This window comes from Pristis pectinata, chromosome 24 (genome assembly GCF_009764475.1).
Source record: "Pristis pectinata isolate sPriPec2 chromosome 24, sPriPec2.1.pri, whole genome shotgun sequence".
Taxonomy (NCBI): Eukaryota; Metazoa; Chordata; class Chondrichthyes; order Rhinopristiformes; family Pristidae; genus Pristis; species Pristis pectinata.
Genome location: NC_067428.1, coordinates 17,150,937 through 17,168,490, shown reverse-complemented (window position 1 = coordinate 17,168,490; position 17,554 = coordinate 17,150,937). Strand labels below are relative to the sequence as shown.

Here is a 17,554-nt window from a genome sequence, read left to right as displayed (position 1 = left end):
ATTCGGGATTTATCCAATTTCCTTCCGAAAGTTCGCATTAAACCCATTTCCTCCATCCTTTCAGGTAGATCACAACAATTTGCTGCATAAATAAAAATTTCCTTGCATTTCTGCTCTGGCTCTTTTGCCATTTTGGCAGTCCCTCAGGGTTGAGGATGATTGCATCCTCTCCATTTCTGTGGGTTTTGAAGTCGATGATGAGGCCGATGCAGTATTCATTGAACTCTCCTACATGTGGAGGCTAAGGTGCTTGATGGTGTGGATGTGTAAATAATTTGGCAGGTAGCGTGCTCCATTTGCCGTTTACACTGGGCTTCTGGTGCTCCTGACGAATGGACTTGAGGTTCTCAATGCTATCCTGAATGTTCCTTCTCCATTTTAGGCAGATACGAGCCAGGGATTCCTGTAAATTGTGGTGCATTGCACTTTTACAAGGAAACTTTGAGAGCATCCTTAAATTGATCCCTCTGGTAATCTCGAGCACTGATAGAGCTCAGAACATTAGTTTCAGGAGTTTTGTATCAGGCATGCAACAATACAGCTTGCTGATCAAAATCAACAAAGCATCATTGGGGCCTCAAAGTTTGAGATGTTGGCCTCAGAGAGGATGCTGCTGTTGGTTTGTTTATCCTGCCAGTAGATTAGGAGGATTCTGTGGAGAGAGCATTGGTGGTACCTCTCCAGTGCCTTGAGATGCCTGCTATAGATTTTCCATGCCTCAGGAGTGTACAGGAGGATGCGACTCATTGTTGCCTAATAGAACGCGAGCTTTGAGATTGAGAAAAATATTGAGGCAATGGTGCAGCCTTGCTTAATATCAGTCTGCAGTGCACTCACCCATTAAGGTCATGTCATGCACATCATCACATAACAGATTTAAAATGGAGACAAATTTCTGTAGGTAGCCAAATTTGCAAAGGATATTCCACAGTCTCTCTCAATTGATGTAGTTAAAAGACTTTTGTGAGGCCAAATAAAGCAATGTATAGTAGGTACTGAGCTCTGTATTTCTCTTGGAGTTGATACACATTGAAAATTGTGTCCGTGTCTCTGGATGGATGGAATGAACAGCTGTTCAACCACCGTGAGGAGACAGCTGAAGAGGACCCATTAATCTGGTTACTGACTTTGCTGGTATTGGTTAAAAGAAAAGGCTCCTTATTTCTCAAAATAATTCATGATTTTAAAATCTATCAATTCTTATCTTAACCTCTGCTCCAAGAAGAAAAGCCTCAGCTTCTACGTTCTCCCTATATCCCTGATAAATCTCCACTGCACCCTCTTCGAGGACTTGATACTGTGGGACACCCTAGAATTAGCCAAACCAGTCCTAGTGGGGAAAACCAGGAATTTAAGTGTGCATTATAACTTCCTTGCTGAGTTGTATTCCAAATAATAAAACCAAAAATGCCTCATTTTTTTTAAAGCAGATTTCTCACCTCATCCTGCCACTTATAACTCCATTCACACATGATAAATCACAAAAGATGAACTAATTTTTACAGCCCAACATTGTATTGTTTACAGGTGGACCAGGAAAGATGGGTCAGGGGCTGGGAGTGAGGGTTTCAACTGCTCTTTACTGTCCTTATACCTCAAATGGAGAGAGACTGTGAGGCTACCAGTCAAGGCTGGCAGGCTTAGAGGACAGAAAAGCATTTGAAAAAATTAACCACCAAACAAAGGAAATATTTTTTCTTCAAACTGGAAGTGATTTATCTTTTTCAATTACCATGCCATCTGTCAATAAGCAATATAGATCCCTTGGCTCTCCCACTCTCTGACACCCTCTACACCCATACAGACACACGCAAACACAAACAAACACACACACACACACACACACACGATTGAAACCTAAGAGGAGAGTTGATCTATTCCACACAAGGACTACGTGTTGTGTTTGGAGCTTGTTTTCCAGTGTTAATAATGTGAACTCCTGTTGTCACAGACTGAAAGGCTGGAGAGATGGTGCTGGCTGGGGGAGGGTCGGAAACAGAGTTTCGCTGCGGCTTAAATTACAGTTTGGTCTACAATGTATTTCATCACAGCTCCCTCTGCACCACTCAAGGAGGCTAGGCCAAGCAGGACACAAGTAATGCTCAGGAGGAAATGGGGTAAAGTGCTGACTCGTTCTGAATTGTGCCCACTGCTTCTCTGTGGCTGCAGCACTCAGGATGAAAGCATGAAGCTGCTTCACTTTGCAAACAAGACAGCACTGTGCACAGTGGGCAGCAACTCAATTAGAAATTAATGCGAATCTCATGGCATGTTTTTCAGAAGGACACACTTTCGTCTGCTGCAACATAAACTCTGAGAGGACAGTCTGAGCTGAGAATGGCGCATTAGATAAAGACTGTGTCAGACTCAAATGTGATGTCTTCCCTGGCTAAGTGGGCTCCAGATGATTATCAGCTCAGCTCACAAACAAAGAAGTATAGCTTGGGACCAAGTCCCATCAGGAGACAGCCTTTAGGGAGATGAGTATATTGGCATGAAAATGAACATCAAAAACCTTTGCGATTTGAGCAGCCTCATCTGCAAGTACTGAAGGGATTGATTCCTTTTTCTTTCCATTCTCCCAGCACCTGACTGACACCACCACCCCTTACCAACCCCACCCTCCATTCCCCACTACAAAAACTATCTGACCAGGAAAATGGGCACAGGAGGCTACCATTCCCTGGAACCACTCTGCCATCCATGGCTGATCTGTATTCTCATTCCATCCAATCACCTTGGGTCCAGCACCCTTTATATCTTTGTCTAGCAATAATTATTTACAATGATGTACTGAGATAACAGCCACTGTTTTCTGTGAAAGGCTTCTACTCTTCTCCTGCTGTCTGTGTGAAGTGTTTCCTACTGTCATGAATGGCCTGGCACTGATGTTAAAATCCTACCCCTGTTCTAAACTCCAAAACTCCATAAACTTTCAAAGTCCCAAGCACTTCAATTACATCATCCTTGACCTTGAACAGACAGTACAAAAACAGTTTAGTTTATCTATCTAATACAGCAAAAGTTAACAGCCCAAAATGCAAATGCAAGGTAGAAATTTAGACAGTTACTTCATTGTGGGCAATTGCTCTGTCCATTCCCATACATGAGGCAATGCAAGAGTCGTCAAACCATTGCCAAAAGTCAGAAGATCATTCAGCAAATTCAGAGCAAGATTAGATTGTTACATCCAAATGTTAACTAGCCCAGTGCCTGGTACTCACAGACACTCCCCAGTATCCACACTCTCTGTCACTTCTCACAATTGCCAGTGCTCACACAGACTGTCACTATCTGATACTCACATTTAATTGAGTGCTTCAGTGGCACTCCCCTTATCCTTACACTGCCAGTGTCCTGAAGAAACTCTCTGTCATTCCTGCAGGCTCACACTCACTTTTATCATCTGGTGCTCCCCTCGCTTGTATTTACTTTGGTGCTCACTCTCACTGATGCTCCCTGGTGCACAATCTTACTTGGTGCTCACACCCACTGCTGTTTCCTGTCAATCATGCTGTTCCTTTGGAGCTCATATCGTTGTTCCCTGGATCCCACTCGGACTCTTGCGTCCTGGTGCTCACACCTGCTGCTGCTCTCCATTGCTCACACTCAGTTTCACTCTCACTCCCCAGTGCCACTCCCTGGTGCTCACACACACAGCCACTTTCTGAGCTGCTGCTCCCCCGCACAACCAATCATTTTCACTCACTCTTCACACTGTTAGTCTCTAGTACCAATACTCGCTGCCAATCACCGACACTTGTTCTTATGTTGACAGCCACATTCTCTGGTGCTCCTCTCTCTGTCACTGCCCTGGCACTGCCTGACAGTGGCAGACTCTGTCCATCATATGCCCTTCTGCTCTCCAAAGCTCACACTCACTGCCGTGCCCTGACCATTACGTGTGCTGCCACTCCCTGGTACTATCGAGCTCACACTCACCATTGCCCATGGATATCTACACTGACCTTTCCCTCTGGTGCGCACACCTGTTGCTGCTCGCCCAGTGCTCATACTTTCACCCTCACTTCCCGGTGCTGCTTCCCAAGGCTCAGGGCTCACACTCGCCGACACTCCCCACCAGTCTCACCCACCTCCATTCTCACCACTCACTCCTGATCACTCTGCCCACTGTCACTCCCCACAACTCACACCCACTGCCACTCCCCACAACTCACACCCACTGCTCACACCCACCGCCACTCCCCACAACCATCACTCACGGCAACTCTGCTCATGCCTGCTGCCAATCCTGGGCACTCATTCTTACTTCGGCAGTCACACTCACCAGTGCTCACACTCATTCGGGGACATCCTCACTGCAAGCCCAGCACTGACCAAAGCAGCCGCTCCACAGTTTCACTCTGACGTGGAGCTCATGCTTACTGTTACTGTGGAACTCACGCTGCCTCTTCCTTTCTGGTGCTCACACATGCTGCTGCTCCCCCTGTGCTCACACCTACTACCACTCCCCGGTACCACTGACACTGTCACTCTTGGACTGTCACTCCCAGGTGCTCGCATTCACTCTGGCATTCCCGGGTGCCTGTCACTCTCCCTCAGTTTGGCAGTTTCATACACTGTCACTCTCAGCTTCCCCACCCTCTGTTACTCCCTGGTGCTGGCACTCACTGTTCCCCCTGCTGCCTACTCTTAAGTTGATGGTTACACTGGCTGCCACTCCCCGGCCTCACACTTTGGGTCACTCGCTGGTGTGACAGATGACTCACCGGACCAGGTAGAAGACTCCGGACTGCAGGATTTTGGTCTCCGGGTGCAGCCAGCCCTGGGGGTTTGTTGATGAAGCTTCCCCTGCGGTTGCTCTGCTCTCCGGCCAGGCTGACCCCTTGCAGCCGGACGTGCTATCGCCAGCTCGGCGTCCCCTTGTCGGCTGTAGAGAACACGGAGCGGGGCACAGCGACTCGCAAGATCCAGGGCAGTGGCCAGCCGGGCGGCGGCTGCACAGCGTTCGGTGCCGGACTCCGACCGCCCAAGAAGCCCGGGGAGGACGCCGAGAATTTCCAGGGCGGCAGCTTGGGCAACAGCGCGCAAAGGTGGTGGCATCGTCTGGCTCTTCGGCCACGGGAGCCGCACCGCCGCTCCTAGTCAGCGAACCGCACCCGAAGCGGTCATACCGAGGCCTTCATCAGCACTGCCCCCGGCCGGAGAGCTCCCGCCTGACCCGCCCTAGGGTCAGAGAGCTGCCGCTGACCCGCCGCGGCTCCGCGCTCCGCTGATGTCACTCGGGGAATTGGCATCAACTGGGAGGCAGGCTGACGGAGAGAGTCGGCGGCCGGGGGAGGGGGGAGCGGGGAGAGGGAAGGACGGGACTGCCAGATGTGTGCAGAGAAAATAAGTGAGGGAAAGAGAGGAGAATGTCAGGGGAGAGATTGATGGAAATATCCAGAGGGGGAGAGAGAGAGGTGACAGAGAGGGACTCTCCTCTCTTGTTTCATTTGGAGTGCACAGGGGGCAGAGGTAAGTGGATGGGAGAGGTGGAGTGAGGGGGAGGGAAAGAGAGAGTGGGGGGGGAGTGGGGAGAGTGTGGGGTGAGGTGGGACAGTGGGTGGAGAGGAATGGTGGGAGAGTGGGGAAGCGGGTGGGGTGGAGAGTGGGGGGCAGAGAGTGGGGGAGGGGGGAGAGAGTGGGGGGAGGGGGGAGGGGGTGAGAGAGTGGGGGGGAGGGGGGAGAGAGTGGGGCAGAGAGTGGGGGGAAGGGGGGAGAGAGTGGGGGGAGGGGGGAGAGAGTGGGGCAGAGAGTGGGGGGAGGGGTGGGAGAGAGTGGGGGTGGAGGGGGGAGAGAGTGGGGGGAGTGGGGGGGAGGGGGGAGAGAGTGGGGGGAGTGGGGGGAGGGGGGAGTGGGGGGGAGAGAGTGGGGGAGGGGGGGAGAGTGTGGGTGAGGTGGGACAGTGGGTGGAGAGGAATGGTGGGAGAGTGGGGAAGCGGGTGGGGTGGAGAGTGCGGGGGAGAGAGTGGGGGGAGGGGGGAGAGAGTGGGAGGAGGGGGGAGAGAGTGGGGGGAGAGGGGAGAGAGTGGGGGAGAGAGTGGGGGGGAGAGAGTGGGGGAGAGAGTGGGGGGGAGAGAGTGGGGGGGGCGAGAGTGGGGGGAGGGGGGAGAGAGTGGGGGGAGGGGGGAGAGAGTGGGGGGGGCGAGAGTGGGGGGGAGAGGGGAGAGAGTGGGGGGGAGGGGGGAGAGAGTGGGGGGGAGAGAGTGGGGGGAGGGGGGAGAGAGTGGGGGGGAGAGGGGAGAGAGTGGGGGGAGAGAGTGGGGGGGAGGGGGAGAGAGTGGGGGGAGTGGGGGAGAGATTGGGGGGGAGAGGGGAGGTAGTGGGGGAGAGATTGGGGGGAGAGGGGAGAGAGTGGGGGGGAAAGAGTGGGGGGAGAGGGGCAGAGAGTGGGGGGGAGAGAGAGGGGGGGGAGGGGGGAGAGAGTGGGGGGAGAGAGAGGGGCGAGAGGGAGAGAGTGGGGAGAGAGTGGGGGGGAGAGGGGAGAGAGTGGGGGGGGAGAGAGTGGGGGGTAGAGAGGGGGGAGAGAGTGGGGGGGGAGAGAGTGGGGGGAGGGGGGAGAGAGTGGGGGGAGGGGGAGAGTGGGGGGAGGGGGGGAGAGAGTGGGGGGGAGGGGGAGAGTGGGGGGAGGGGGGGAGAGAGTGGGGGGGAGGGGGAGAGTGGGGGGAGGGGGGGAGAGAGTGGGGGGGAGGGGGAGAGTGGGGGGAGGGGGGAGAGAGTGGGGGGGAGAGTGGGGGGAGGGGGGGGAGAGAGTGGGGGGGAGAGTGGAGGGAGGGTGTGGGGGGAAGGGAGGGGGAGGTGAGGGGAGAGGTGGGGAGGGGGAGACTAGGGGAGAGGGAAAGGTGCAGGGGAATGGGTGGGGGAGGGGGAAGGGAGGGGGAGAGTGGGTGGGAGGGGGAGAAGGGAGAGAGTAGGGGGAAGGGGAGTGGGGGAGAGTTAGGAGGGGGAGTCAGGAGTGGGGAGGGAGGGGGGAGAGTGGGTAGGGAAAGGGAGATGGAGGGGAGGGGAGGAGGAGTGGGGGAGCGTAGGGGAGGGGGACAGTGGGGGAAGGGGAGAGGAGGGGGAAAGTGAGGAGAGAGGAGGGGGAGAGTAGGGGAAGGGGTGGAGGAGGAGTGGTGAGTGGGGGAGGGAGTGAGAGAGTGGGGGTAAGGGTAGGGTGGGGGGAGAGGGTGGGAGGGAAGGTAGAGTAGGGGAGGGAGAGAGGGGGAGGGGTAGATGGGGAGAGTGGGGTGAGGGGGATGCGGGAGGGGGAGGGGGAGTGGGGGAGGAGAGAGGGAGTGGGAGGGAAGGAGGGGAGAGTAGGGGTGGGGGGAGAGTATGGTGAGAGTAGGGAGGGGTAGTGGGGGGAGGGACGGGAGAGTCGGGAGGGTGGGGGAGAGTAGGGGGAGTGGGGAGAGAGGGCGGGGAGTTGGGGGAGGGGAAGGAGGGGAGAGGGGGTGTGGGTGAGAGTAGGGGGAGAGTGGGGCGGAGCAGGAGGGGGGAGTGTGGGGAGGAGGGGAGAGTGGGGGGAGGGAGGGTAGAGTGGGGGGAAAGTGTGGGGGAGGGGAGAGTGGGGGGATGGGGAGAGGAGTGTGGGGGAAGTGGGGGGAAGAGAGTGGGGTGTGGGGGAGGAGTGGGTGGAGGGGAGGAGGGAGAGTGAGGGAGGTGGGACAGTGGGCGGAGGGTGAGGGGAGAGTGGGAGGGAGAGGGGGAGAAAGAACAGTGGGAGTGATGGAGAGGGAGAGTGGGGGGTAGGAGTGTGGGTGGGGAGGGTGAGGAGAATGGTGGGGAGGGGGGAGAGTTTGGGGGGGAGGGGAGAGTTTGGGGGAAAGGGAGAGTGGGGGGAATGGAGGGGGGGAGAAAGAACTGAGAGGAGGGGAGGGAGATCAGGTTGGGGGAGTGGATGAGTGCAGTGGGGGAGGAGGAGAGTGGGAGAAGGGGAGAGGGGTGGGATGAGTGGAGAGTTGCGGAGATAAAAGGGGTGGAGGGGAGAGTGGGGGAGAAGGGTATTTGGGAGAATGGGGGAGGGGGAGAGAGGGGAGAGTTGGGGGAAAGTAGGGGAGGGGTGGAAGAGGAGGTGAGAGTGGGGGTAGGGGGTGAGATAGTCGGTAAGCGTAGGGTGGGGGTGGGGGAGGAGTGGGGAGAGGGTGGGAGGGAAGGAAGGAGGGAGAGGGGGAGAGTAGGGGAGGGGAGGAGTGAGGTGAGTAGGGAGAGGGGGAGGGTAGATGGGGATGGGTAGATGGAGAGAGTGGGGTGAGGGGGGATGGGGAGGGGGGAGGGAGTAGGGGAGGAGAGGGAGTGGGTGGAAAGGAAGGAGGGGGAGGGGAGGGGAGGGGGGGAGTGGGGGGATGGGGGGAGGAGTGTGGGGGAAGTGAGGGGGAGGAGAGTGGGGTGTGGGGGCAGTGAGGGGAGGTGGGTGGAGGGGAGGGGGAGAGTGGGGGAGGGAGGGAGGGGAGGGGGAGAGTAGGGGAGAAAGAGTGGGGGGATGGGGGGAGGTGTGTGGGGGGAAGTGGTGGGGAGGAGAGTAGGGGAGGAGTGGGGAGGTGGGGCGGAGGGGGTGAGGGGAGAGGGGGAGGGAAGGGGGAGTGGGGGAGAGAGGGAGAGTGGGAAGGGGGGAGAAAGAACAGTGGGAGTGAGGGAGACGGAGGGTAAGGGAATGGAAGGAGGAGAGGGAGAGTGGGGAGGAGAGTGGGGGTAGGAGAGTGGTGGGGGGGGGGGAGAATGGTGGGGTGTGTTTGGGGGAGGGGGAGAGGTGGGGAGGGGAGAAAGAACTGAAAAGGAGGGGGGAGGGAGATCAGGTTGGGGGAGTGGGTGGTGGGGGTGAGTGTGATGGGGAGGGAGGAGAGTGGGAGGAGGGGAGAGGGGTGGGATGAGTGGAGAGTTGGGGAGGTAAAGGGGGTAGAGTGGAGGGGATTGAGGAGAGTTGGGGAAAGTGGGGGGAGAGGGGGTAATGGGGAGAATGGGGAGGGGAGTGTGGGGAAGAGAGTGTGGGGAGAGGTGGAGACAGGTGTTAGAGTGGGAAAGATTGGGATGGGGAGTGTGGGTTGGGAGAGTGGGGGCAGAGGGAAGTGGGAGAGGACGGGAAGAGAATCAGAGGAGAGTGGATTAGTGAAAGTGGATGAGGGAGAGGGGGGAGGGTGGTGGAGGGGGGATGGGAGAGGGTTCGGAGGGTGGAGGGAGTGTGGGTGTGAGTGGGGGAGAGGGGGCAGAGTGGGGAGAGGGTGGGGAATGGGGGGAGAGAAGGTGGAGAGAGGGGTGGGGGAGTGACAGGGAGGAGGAGGAAAAAGAGGGAGAGGAGAGTGAGGGGAGAATGGGGGGAGGGGCGTGGGGTGGAGAATGGGGGGAGAGTGAAAGAGAGTGGGGAGAGTGAGGCCAGAGGGGGAGATTGGGGAGGGAGGCTGGGAGTGGGGGAATGGGGGAGAGTGGGGGTGGAGGGGGTGTGTGTGGGGTGGGAGGGAAGGGGGAGAGTGAATGAAGGAGAGGGGGGAGAAGGGACAAGAGTGGGAAGTGGGGGCAGGAGGGCAAGAATGAAAAGGGGGCTAGAGAGGGAGTGAAGAGGGAGAATGGGGATGCAGAAGAGTGAGATAGAAAAGATGAAGAGGTGCTGAGTGAAGAGAGGGAAGAGGTGGGAATATGGAGAGAGCAAGGGAAGGAAAAGGTGAGAGGGAAGAGAGGGAGAGGGTACAGAGAGGGAGAAGGAGTGGGGGAAAGTGACAGACGAATATAAGGGAGAATGGGGAGGGTGGTGGGAGATGGGCAGAGGGGGTGAGAGTGGGGAGTGAGAGGGGGAATGGGAGGTAGAGACGGAGAGGAGGGAGAGGGAGAGAGAATGATAGAGGCGAGCGAGGGATTGGAGAGGGGTCAGAGGGAGCGTGAGGAGAAAGGGAAGAAGAGATGGGGAGGGGAGGCGAGGGAAGCGAGGGAAGAGGAGAGGAGGTGGGGAGGGAAGAGGAGGTGTGGGTAGAGAAGAATAGGAGGGGAGGGGAGAGGAGGGATGGAGAGGGGGAGAGGGAAGGATGGGAAGGGAGAAGGAGGTGGAGGGGAGAGGAGGGAGAGGTGGAAGGGAGAGTGAAGAGGTGGGGGGAGAGAAGGTGGGAGAGAGGAAGATTAAGAGGAAAAGGGGGAAGAGGGTTGAAGGGAGGGGAAAGGGGCAGAGGGGGGAGGGGGGAAGTGGGGAGTGGGAAGGAAAGAATGGAGGGACAGTGGGAGAAAGTGAGTGAGGGAAGGGGAATGGAGGGGGAGAGGGATGGGAGAGTTAGGAGGGAGCAAGGGTGAGGAGGGGGGAATAGGGGAATCGAGCAGGAGAGTGAGATGTGTGAGAGGTAGAGTGGGGAGTCAGAGGGAGAGAGAGGACAGAGGGAGAGCTTGGGAGGGAGGACGGGCAGAGGGGGAGTGGATGAGAGTGTGGAATGAGGTGAGAGGTAGAGGGCGAGGAGGAGAGGGAGGGTGGGGTGAGAAAGAGAGGGGAGCATGGTTGAGAAAGTGGGGTAGGAGTGAGGAGGGAGAGTGGGTCGAGAGACGGGAGAATGGGGGCAGGAGAAGGGGAGAGTAGGGGAGGGAAGCAGGAGAATGGGAGTGTGAGGGGAGGGGAGAGGGGCAGGTGAGAGGGGAGAATGGGGTGGGAATAGAGTAGGGTGAGAGGGGGAGAGTGGGGAGGAGGGTGAGAGAATGGAAAGGGGGTGAGAGAGAGAGGAAGGAGGGAGAATGGGGGTACAGAAGGGAGGGATAGGTGCCGAGAGAGGGAGGAGGGAAGAGATGGGAAAGGGAGAGAGCAAGTGAAGGAAATGGTGAGAGGGAAGAGAGGAAGATGGAGAGGGTACAGAGAGGGAGAAGAAGGAGGGGGAACGGGGAGAGTGGTGGGAGAGGGGATGAGAGGAGAGTGAGGGGGAATGGGGGAGGGTGTGGAGCGGGAGAGGAGGGAAAGGGAGAGGATGGGAAGAGGTTGAGAATGATAGAGGGGAGAGACGGATTGGATGGGTCAGAGGGAGATGGGAGTGAGATGGGGAGCAGAATGGGGAGGAAGAGGGGGAGAAGAGGGAGGAGAGGGGAGGGGAGATGGGAGGCAGAGGGGAGTGGTATTGGTATTGGTTTATTATTGTCACGTACTGAGGTACAGTGAAAAACTTGTCTTACAAACCAATCATACAGGTCAATTCATTACACAGTGCAGTTACATTGAGTCAGTACAGAATGCATTGATGTAGTACAGGTAAAAACAATAACAGTACAAAGTGTCACAGCTACAGAGAAAGTGCAGTGCAATAAGGTGCAAAGTCACAACGAGGTAGATCGTGAGGTCAGAGTCCATCTCATTGTATAAGGGAACTGTTCAATAGTCTTATCACAGTGGGGTAGAAGCTGTCCTTAAGTCTGGTGGTAAGTGGGGGTGGGAGAGGAGGGGTGAGGAGATAGGAGGAGAGAGAAGAGGTGGGAGAGGGAGAGAGAAGAGGTAGGGGAGAGGGAAAGGTGGGAGGGAGGAAGAGGAGAGGAAAAGGGGAAGGGAGAAGGGGAAAGGGAGTGGGAGGAGAGGTAGAGTAGGGAGATGAGGCGAGGGAGTGGGTTGAGGGGGAGAGTGAGCAGAGGGAGTGGTGGGAAAGGTGGAATGAGGGTGAGGGATAAAGGGAGAGAGAACAAGGTGGGGAGAGGGGTGAGAAAGATGGGAAGAGTGGGGTGAGGGAGGGAGAATGGGGAGGAAAGGGAGCGGGGAGGAGAGGTGGAGAAATGGTAGGAGAGGGGGTAAAGGGTGGAGAGAGTGCGAGGGAAGTGAGTGAGAGGCGGGAATTGGGGTGAGACTGGGGAGAGGGCAGAAGGAGGAGGTAGATGTGCTGAGGGAGGACAGCTGTGAGAGGAGGGGGAGAGGGAGAAAGCAAGAAGGGAAAGAGATGAGGGGTAAAGTGGCTAAAGGGGGTAAACAGAAGGAGGAATAGGTTTAAGGAGAGTAGGGCAGGTTAGGAGAAAAAGAGGGAATGAGGGAGAGCAAGGAGAAATGGGTGGGTTATGAGGAAAAGAGGGAAAGAAAAAACAGAGGACAAGATGGAGGGGAGGGAAGCTGGATGGTGACCGAGTGGAAGAAAGTAGGAGGGAGGAACAGGGTATGTGAAGGGGAGCATATAGACGGTAGGACCATGGGTAGAGAAGATTGGGGCAAGGGAATAAGATTATGGAGAGGGAAAGGAGAACAAGGGAAAGCAGAGAGGAAATAGGGAGGGGGAAGGATGGGGGGGGTGGAGGAGAAGGGAGGGAGGTATTATGAATGGCAAGGATGGAGTAAATAAAGTTAACTCCAACTGCCTCCTCCTGATCACTTTGCACTAAAGTGGACATTTTTTTTGCTCTAATTGTGTTCCTTCTTGTAAAAATTGTGTATAATTTGTTTAATTTATGTTTTTCTTGTGAATGTTGCTTATACATGTGCCTGTGATGCTGCTGCAAGTAAGTTTTTCATTGCACCTGTGTGTACATATACTTGTGCATACAATAATAAACTCGACTTTGACTTTGACAAAATGCCTGAAATGTGATCTAGTCATAACCAATACCTTGGTTCATCTGGCACACAAGCACAAGACCTCATAGCAACACTTTGATCCAAGCATTGGCAAATGCTGGATTCTGTCTCATCCCAACCAAGGACCGTAAATATAACCTCCCACTCATGGTATAACAGATACTAGTAACAGGGAGACCAATCACCACCTAATCCAGACTATTGCCTCCATCTATCCGATCCCTAAGCAACAATGACAACAGAAACACTATTGCAGGAAAGTCAATTGAAGGACTCAAAAGACCCCACAAAGAAAACTCTGTTCTGGCAGCACCTCACAATATGCCAATTCCCAACCAATAGCAATTGTAGAGTGTGCCCAGAAGTCCACTATAATTACAACCTTGACTTGTTCTCCTCCCAGTGGCTGAAGAGGCTACAGGAGTGGTGAAGAGGATTAAAAAGGGATAAACTGAGAAATTACGAAAAATTTAATTTCACTGGTGGGCAATTTATTGAAATCAATTCTGAAATGTAGTATTCATATTTCATTTAGAAAGGAGCATGGATTTACAGTTTATATGGAGAGAAAAGGTTTGGAAGGATATGAGCCAAATGCAGGCAAATGGGACTAGCTCAAGAAGACACTTTGGTCAGCATGGATGAATTGGGCTGAAGGACCAATTTCCGTGTTCAATAACTATGACTCAACAACAGATTAATTAACGAGAATCATCATGGATTTTTGACGAAAAGATCATGACTGACTAATATGATTGAAATTTTTTGAGGAGTTAAGAAGGAATGTCAATAACGGCAGTATGTTTGATAGGGTCTACATTTTGGCAAGACTTTTGATAAAGTTCCACGTGACAGACTGGTCATAAAATTAAAAGCCCATGGTGTCCAAACCTATTTGGATCCAAAATTGGTTTAATGGCAAAGGCGAATGGTTGAGGGTGATTTTACCAGTGGAAGCCCATTACCAACATGATTCCACAGGACTCAGTGTTCAGTCCTTAGATTTTTGTGATATACATTGATGATTTAGAATTTAATCACTCTATCATTGGCAGTTGTACCTTCAGCTGCTGAGGTCTTAAGCTCTGGAATTTCCTTCTTCTGCTTCTCTAATTTCCTTTCTTCAAAAACTTTCCTTAAAAATTCAGCTGTTTGACAATCACAGGATCTCATGGCAATACCCTTGCCCTTGAACTAGGTTATATTTTTATTTGATACAGCTCCTCTCACAATTTTATGGGGGAAAGTAAAGGAATCATGCAGACACAGCAAACAGGACTGCAGCCCCAGTCCTCACCTCTCCCAGGTACATAACTTCTTGAAGAGGAACCAGGAAGTAGCCTGGATGGAAGTGAGGAAGGTCCTGCTTTTAGGGTTCATCAAACATACTCAGGGCTCCATCTCCACTGTGAGCTGGCCTTGAGGCTCTACTTGTGCCCCTTTACATGGAAGATGTAGAGATTTACTGGTACCTGTTGCACTTCATTCCCTTCTGCTTAACGCCACACTGAGCTGTATGGACGGTTCCCAGGGACATACGCTGAGAGCAACAGTTGCTGCTGGAAAACCATTAACTCAATGAAAGAAATGCTGTGGTCCATCCGAAACCTACTGGTCTTCCAGCAAAAGGAACTGTTTGTGACCGAATATTGCTGATGAGCACAGTCCAAGATCCCAGAATGCATAGTGTGGGATATATTAAAGTGAGATTTAAACTGCATATAGGTCCTATGGGGGAAGAGTACTGTGTGACGCCCCCAAACACAACCTTGCCCCATCACCACCAGCACCAATCTTCCTTCATAAAGTGTACAGTAAGCCAGAGACAGGAGAAAAATAAAATTGTTCATTGGATCACTGTAATAAGGGAACATATTGACTGCATATATGTAAAACATTTCTGTTGTGTGTATGAATTATATGTGCATGTATATATCTACAGAAAATCTTTTGATGAAATAATATATTTAATTTTGTTTTTAAAAAAAACAGGAGGTAGCCAAGCTCCATTGGAGCCACCATCGCCCCCACCCACCCCCAGCCAGTGAAAGTCAGCATCTATGGGACCTATGCACTGGTGAGAGTTGATATCCATAGGAACATTCCCTAACCAGGTCCTAAGGAATTCCCAGTTAATGAATTTGAAATCTGGTTACTGGTTTTAAGGAAGGTAGAGACCTTTTCATTCATCACCTGTGCTCAATAACTGACATTGATCCCCTCCAGGTAACACTTTTATTTCCAATTTTTTTTCAAATCATTCATTGGCCTTATCCCCTCTCCATCCTCCCTCCTTCAGTTCTAATGGAGGAGGCAGAGGTTTCAAAAGAGAATTTGTCAGCTTAGAGCAGCTAGGCATGATCACTAATGATGGAGTGAATAATTCTGCGGATGATCAAAAGGTTAGAATTGGATCAGACAAGAAAGTAAGAACAGAGGGGGAGAAAAATATAATTTGTTTAAAATGGTGGAGGTGGCACAAGGTGTGAAATGGCTAGTAAGGTAATGGCTGATCTTAGTTCCTGCACTAATCCAAGATTCATTACCCTTCTTCACATCTCTCCTGAATGACCAACCCCTTACATTAAGACTACAATCTCTGGCTCTTGGATACCTCAGCCAGGGGAAATATCAGCTACCCTGTCAAACCTTATAAATAATTGTGTACATTTCAATGATATCACTTCTCATCCTTCTAAACTCAACAGAGTATAGGCCTAGTCTGTTTTTCTCCTCATATGACAAACCCACCATCCTACAAAACTAAGTGTGAATGTTAGTAGTGATGAGGATGCAAAGATGCTTCAAGGGGATAGAGCTCATTGAGTCCTGATGGTCTTGACCCAAAACATCGACTGTTTATTTCCCTCCATAGATGCTGCCTGACCTGCTGAGTTCCTCCAGCATTTTGTGTGTGTTGCTCCAGATTCCAGCATCTGCAGAATCTCGTGTCAAGGGGATAGAGACAAGCTGAGTGAGTGTGCAACAATGACCTATGGAAAACAGGTGATTGGGCGGCACTGGTAGCGTAGCAGTTAGCGCGACGCTATTACAGCGCCAGCGATCGGGGTTCGATTCCCGTCGCTGCCTGTAAGGAGTTTGTACATTCTCCCGTGTCTGCGTGGGTTTCCTCTGGGTGCTCCAGCTTCCTCCCACATTCCAAAGACGTATGGGTAGGTTAATGTGGGTTTAAAATGGGCGGCGTGGACTCGTTGGGCCGGAAGGGCCTGTTACCATGCTGTAAATAAAAATTTTTTAAAAATTTAAAAATGTGAGGTCAGCCATTCCAATAGAAGAAATAAGAAATTCTGAGTATTTTTTTTAAATAGCAGAAGAATGGGAAATTATGATGTTCAAAGTGATCTGGGCATCCTTGAACATAACTCCGCAAGTCAACATTTAGCTGTGCAGGCAATTAGGAAGACAAATGGTATTTTGGCCTTACTGCAAGAGGGTTTATGTACAAGAGTAGCGATGTCTTAATAGAATTATATAGGGTCTTGGTGAGACCCACCTGGAGTATTGTGTACAATTTTGGTGTTCTTACCTACGTTATAAAGGGAGTGCAGCAACATGGTCAACATGATTTCACATTTGACAAATTTGCTCAAGTTATTTGAGGATGTCACCGCGAGAGTTGATAGAGGGGAACCTGGCAAGCATGGTAATGTAGCAGTTAGCATAACGCTATTACAGCGCCAGCGACCCGGGTTCAATTCCGGCTGAGGTCTGTAAGGAGTTTGTACATTCTCCCATTGACTGCGTGGGTTTCCTCCAGGTACTCCGGTTTCCTCCCACATTCCAAAGATGTACAGGTTAGGAGTTGTGGGCATGCTATGTTGGCACTGGAAGCATGGCGACACTTGCGGGCTGCCCCCAGAACATTCTACGCAAAGATGCATTTCACTGTGTGTTTCAATTTACATGTGACTAATAAAGAAATCTTATCTGTAGATGTAATGTATTTGTATTTCCAAAATGCATTTGACGCATAAGCGGCTGGTACATAAATCAAATGTCTGAGGTATTGGAGGAAGTGTGTTAGCAGGGATTGAAAACAAGCTGTCACATAGAAAACAAAGAGTTGGAATAAATAGGTCACTTTCAGGCTGGAGGGTGTAACTAGTGGAGTACCCAAGCAATCACTTCTTGACTCTCAATTGTTTATCATTTACATTAATGACCCAGAGGAAGAAACAAAATGTAAGGTTTCCAACTTTGCCGATGATAATGAAAAGCATGTTGTGTTGAGGACATTGTGATTCTGCAAAGGGATATGGAGAGATCGATTGATTGGGTGAAAACCTGGCAAATGGAGGTTAATGTGGATAAGTGCGAGGTCATGCACTTCGGTAAGAGGAATCAAAAGACAGATTGAATTAGAGAAAGACTGCAAATTAATGAAGTTCAGAGGGATCTAAAACGTTCCTAATCCTCAAACCTACTGCTTTTACTGGCAACTTTACAAGACTTTCTTTTTGTATTTAATTTCTTCTATCAGCCACATAGGAAGGAAGGAGCATATTAATTAATTGGATTTACAACAATTCATAGTCTCATTGTTCCCTGCTGAGGCTATCTTATTTTTACAAAGTTTCCAGATCTGTAATTAATTTTGCGAATTTAAATATCATAAATGCAATGGTGGGATTTGAATTCATGTCACAAGTGAACAGCCTAAAACTTTAGCTGCCCGTACTACACAATTAAAGCGTAAGGTAGACAGTGAAGATTGCTTTAGACACAATTATCTCCTGTGTTGCCGGAATTCATGGCAATAAAACCGGCTTCCAGGTCGTGTGTTTAACCCAGAGATTATCATAAATGCCGGGCTCTTGACTCCTGTTCCTCGCCATCTTCAGAGCCAAAACCAACAAGAAGACCTTAAAGTAATCAGTCTACCTTTCACCTGACCCTATTAATACTATAAAATAAAATCCAGGCTTCTCCCCTACCAGTAGGCCCCATATTACGACAACTCCGCTTTCCCGCCACAGAAGCATCCACAAATACAATCTACGGCGCGCCTCAACCAACCATAGTCCTTTCGCTGATTGGTTCTTG

At 52.0% G+C, this 17,554-nt stretch overlaps 1 protein-coding gene across 1 annotated transcript in view; it reads right to left on the bottom strand.

Moving 5' to 3' along the window:
* The window catches only part of shc2 (SHC (Src homology 2 domain containing) transforming protein 2), a 41,974-nt gene extending 24,441 nt beyond the window's left edge, over positions 1-17,533 (bottom strand). The window contains exon 1 of the mRNA XM_052038016.1: positions 17,446-17,533. Coding sequence (XP_051893976.1) covers positions 17,446-17,493 — 48 coding nt within the window. The 5' untranslated portion in view covers positions 17,494-17,533. The remainder of the gene's footprint in view (positions 1-17,445) is intronic.
* Positions 17,534-17,554: the final 21 nt, after the last annotated feature.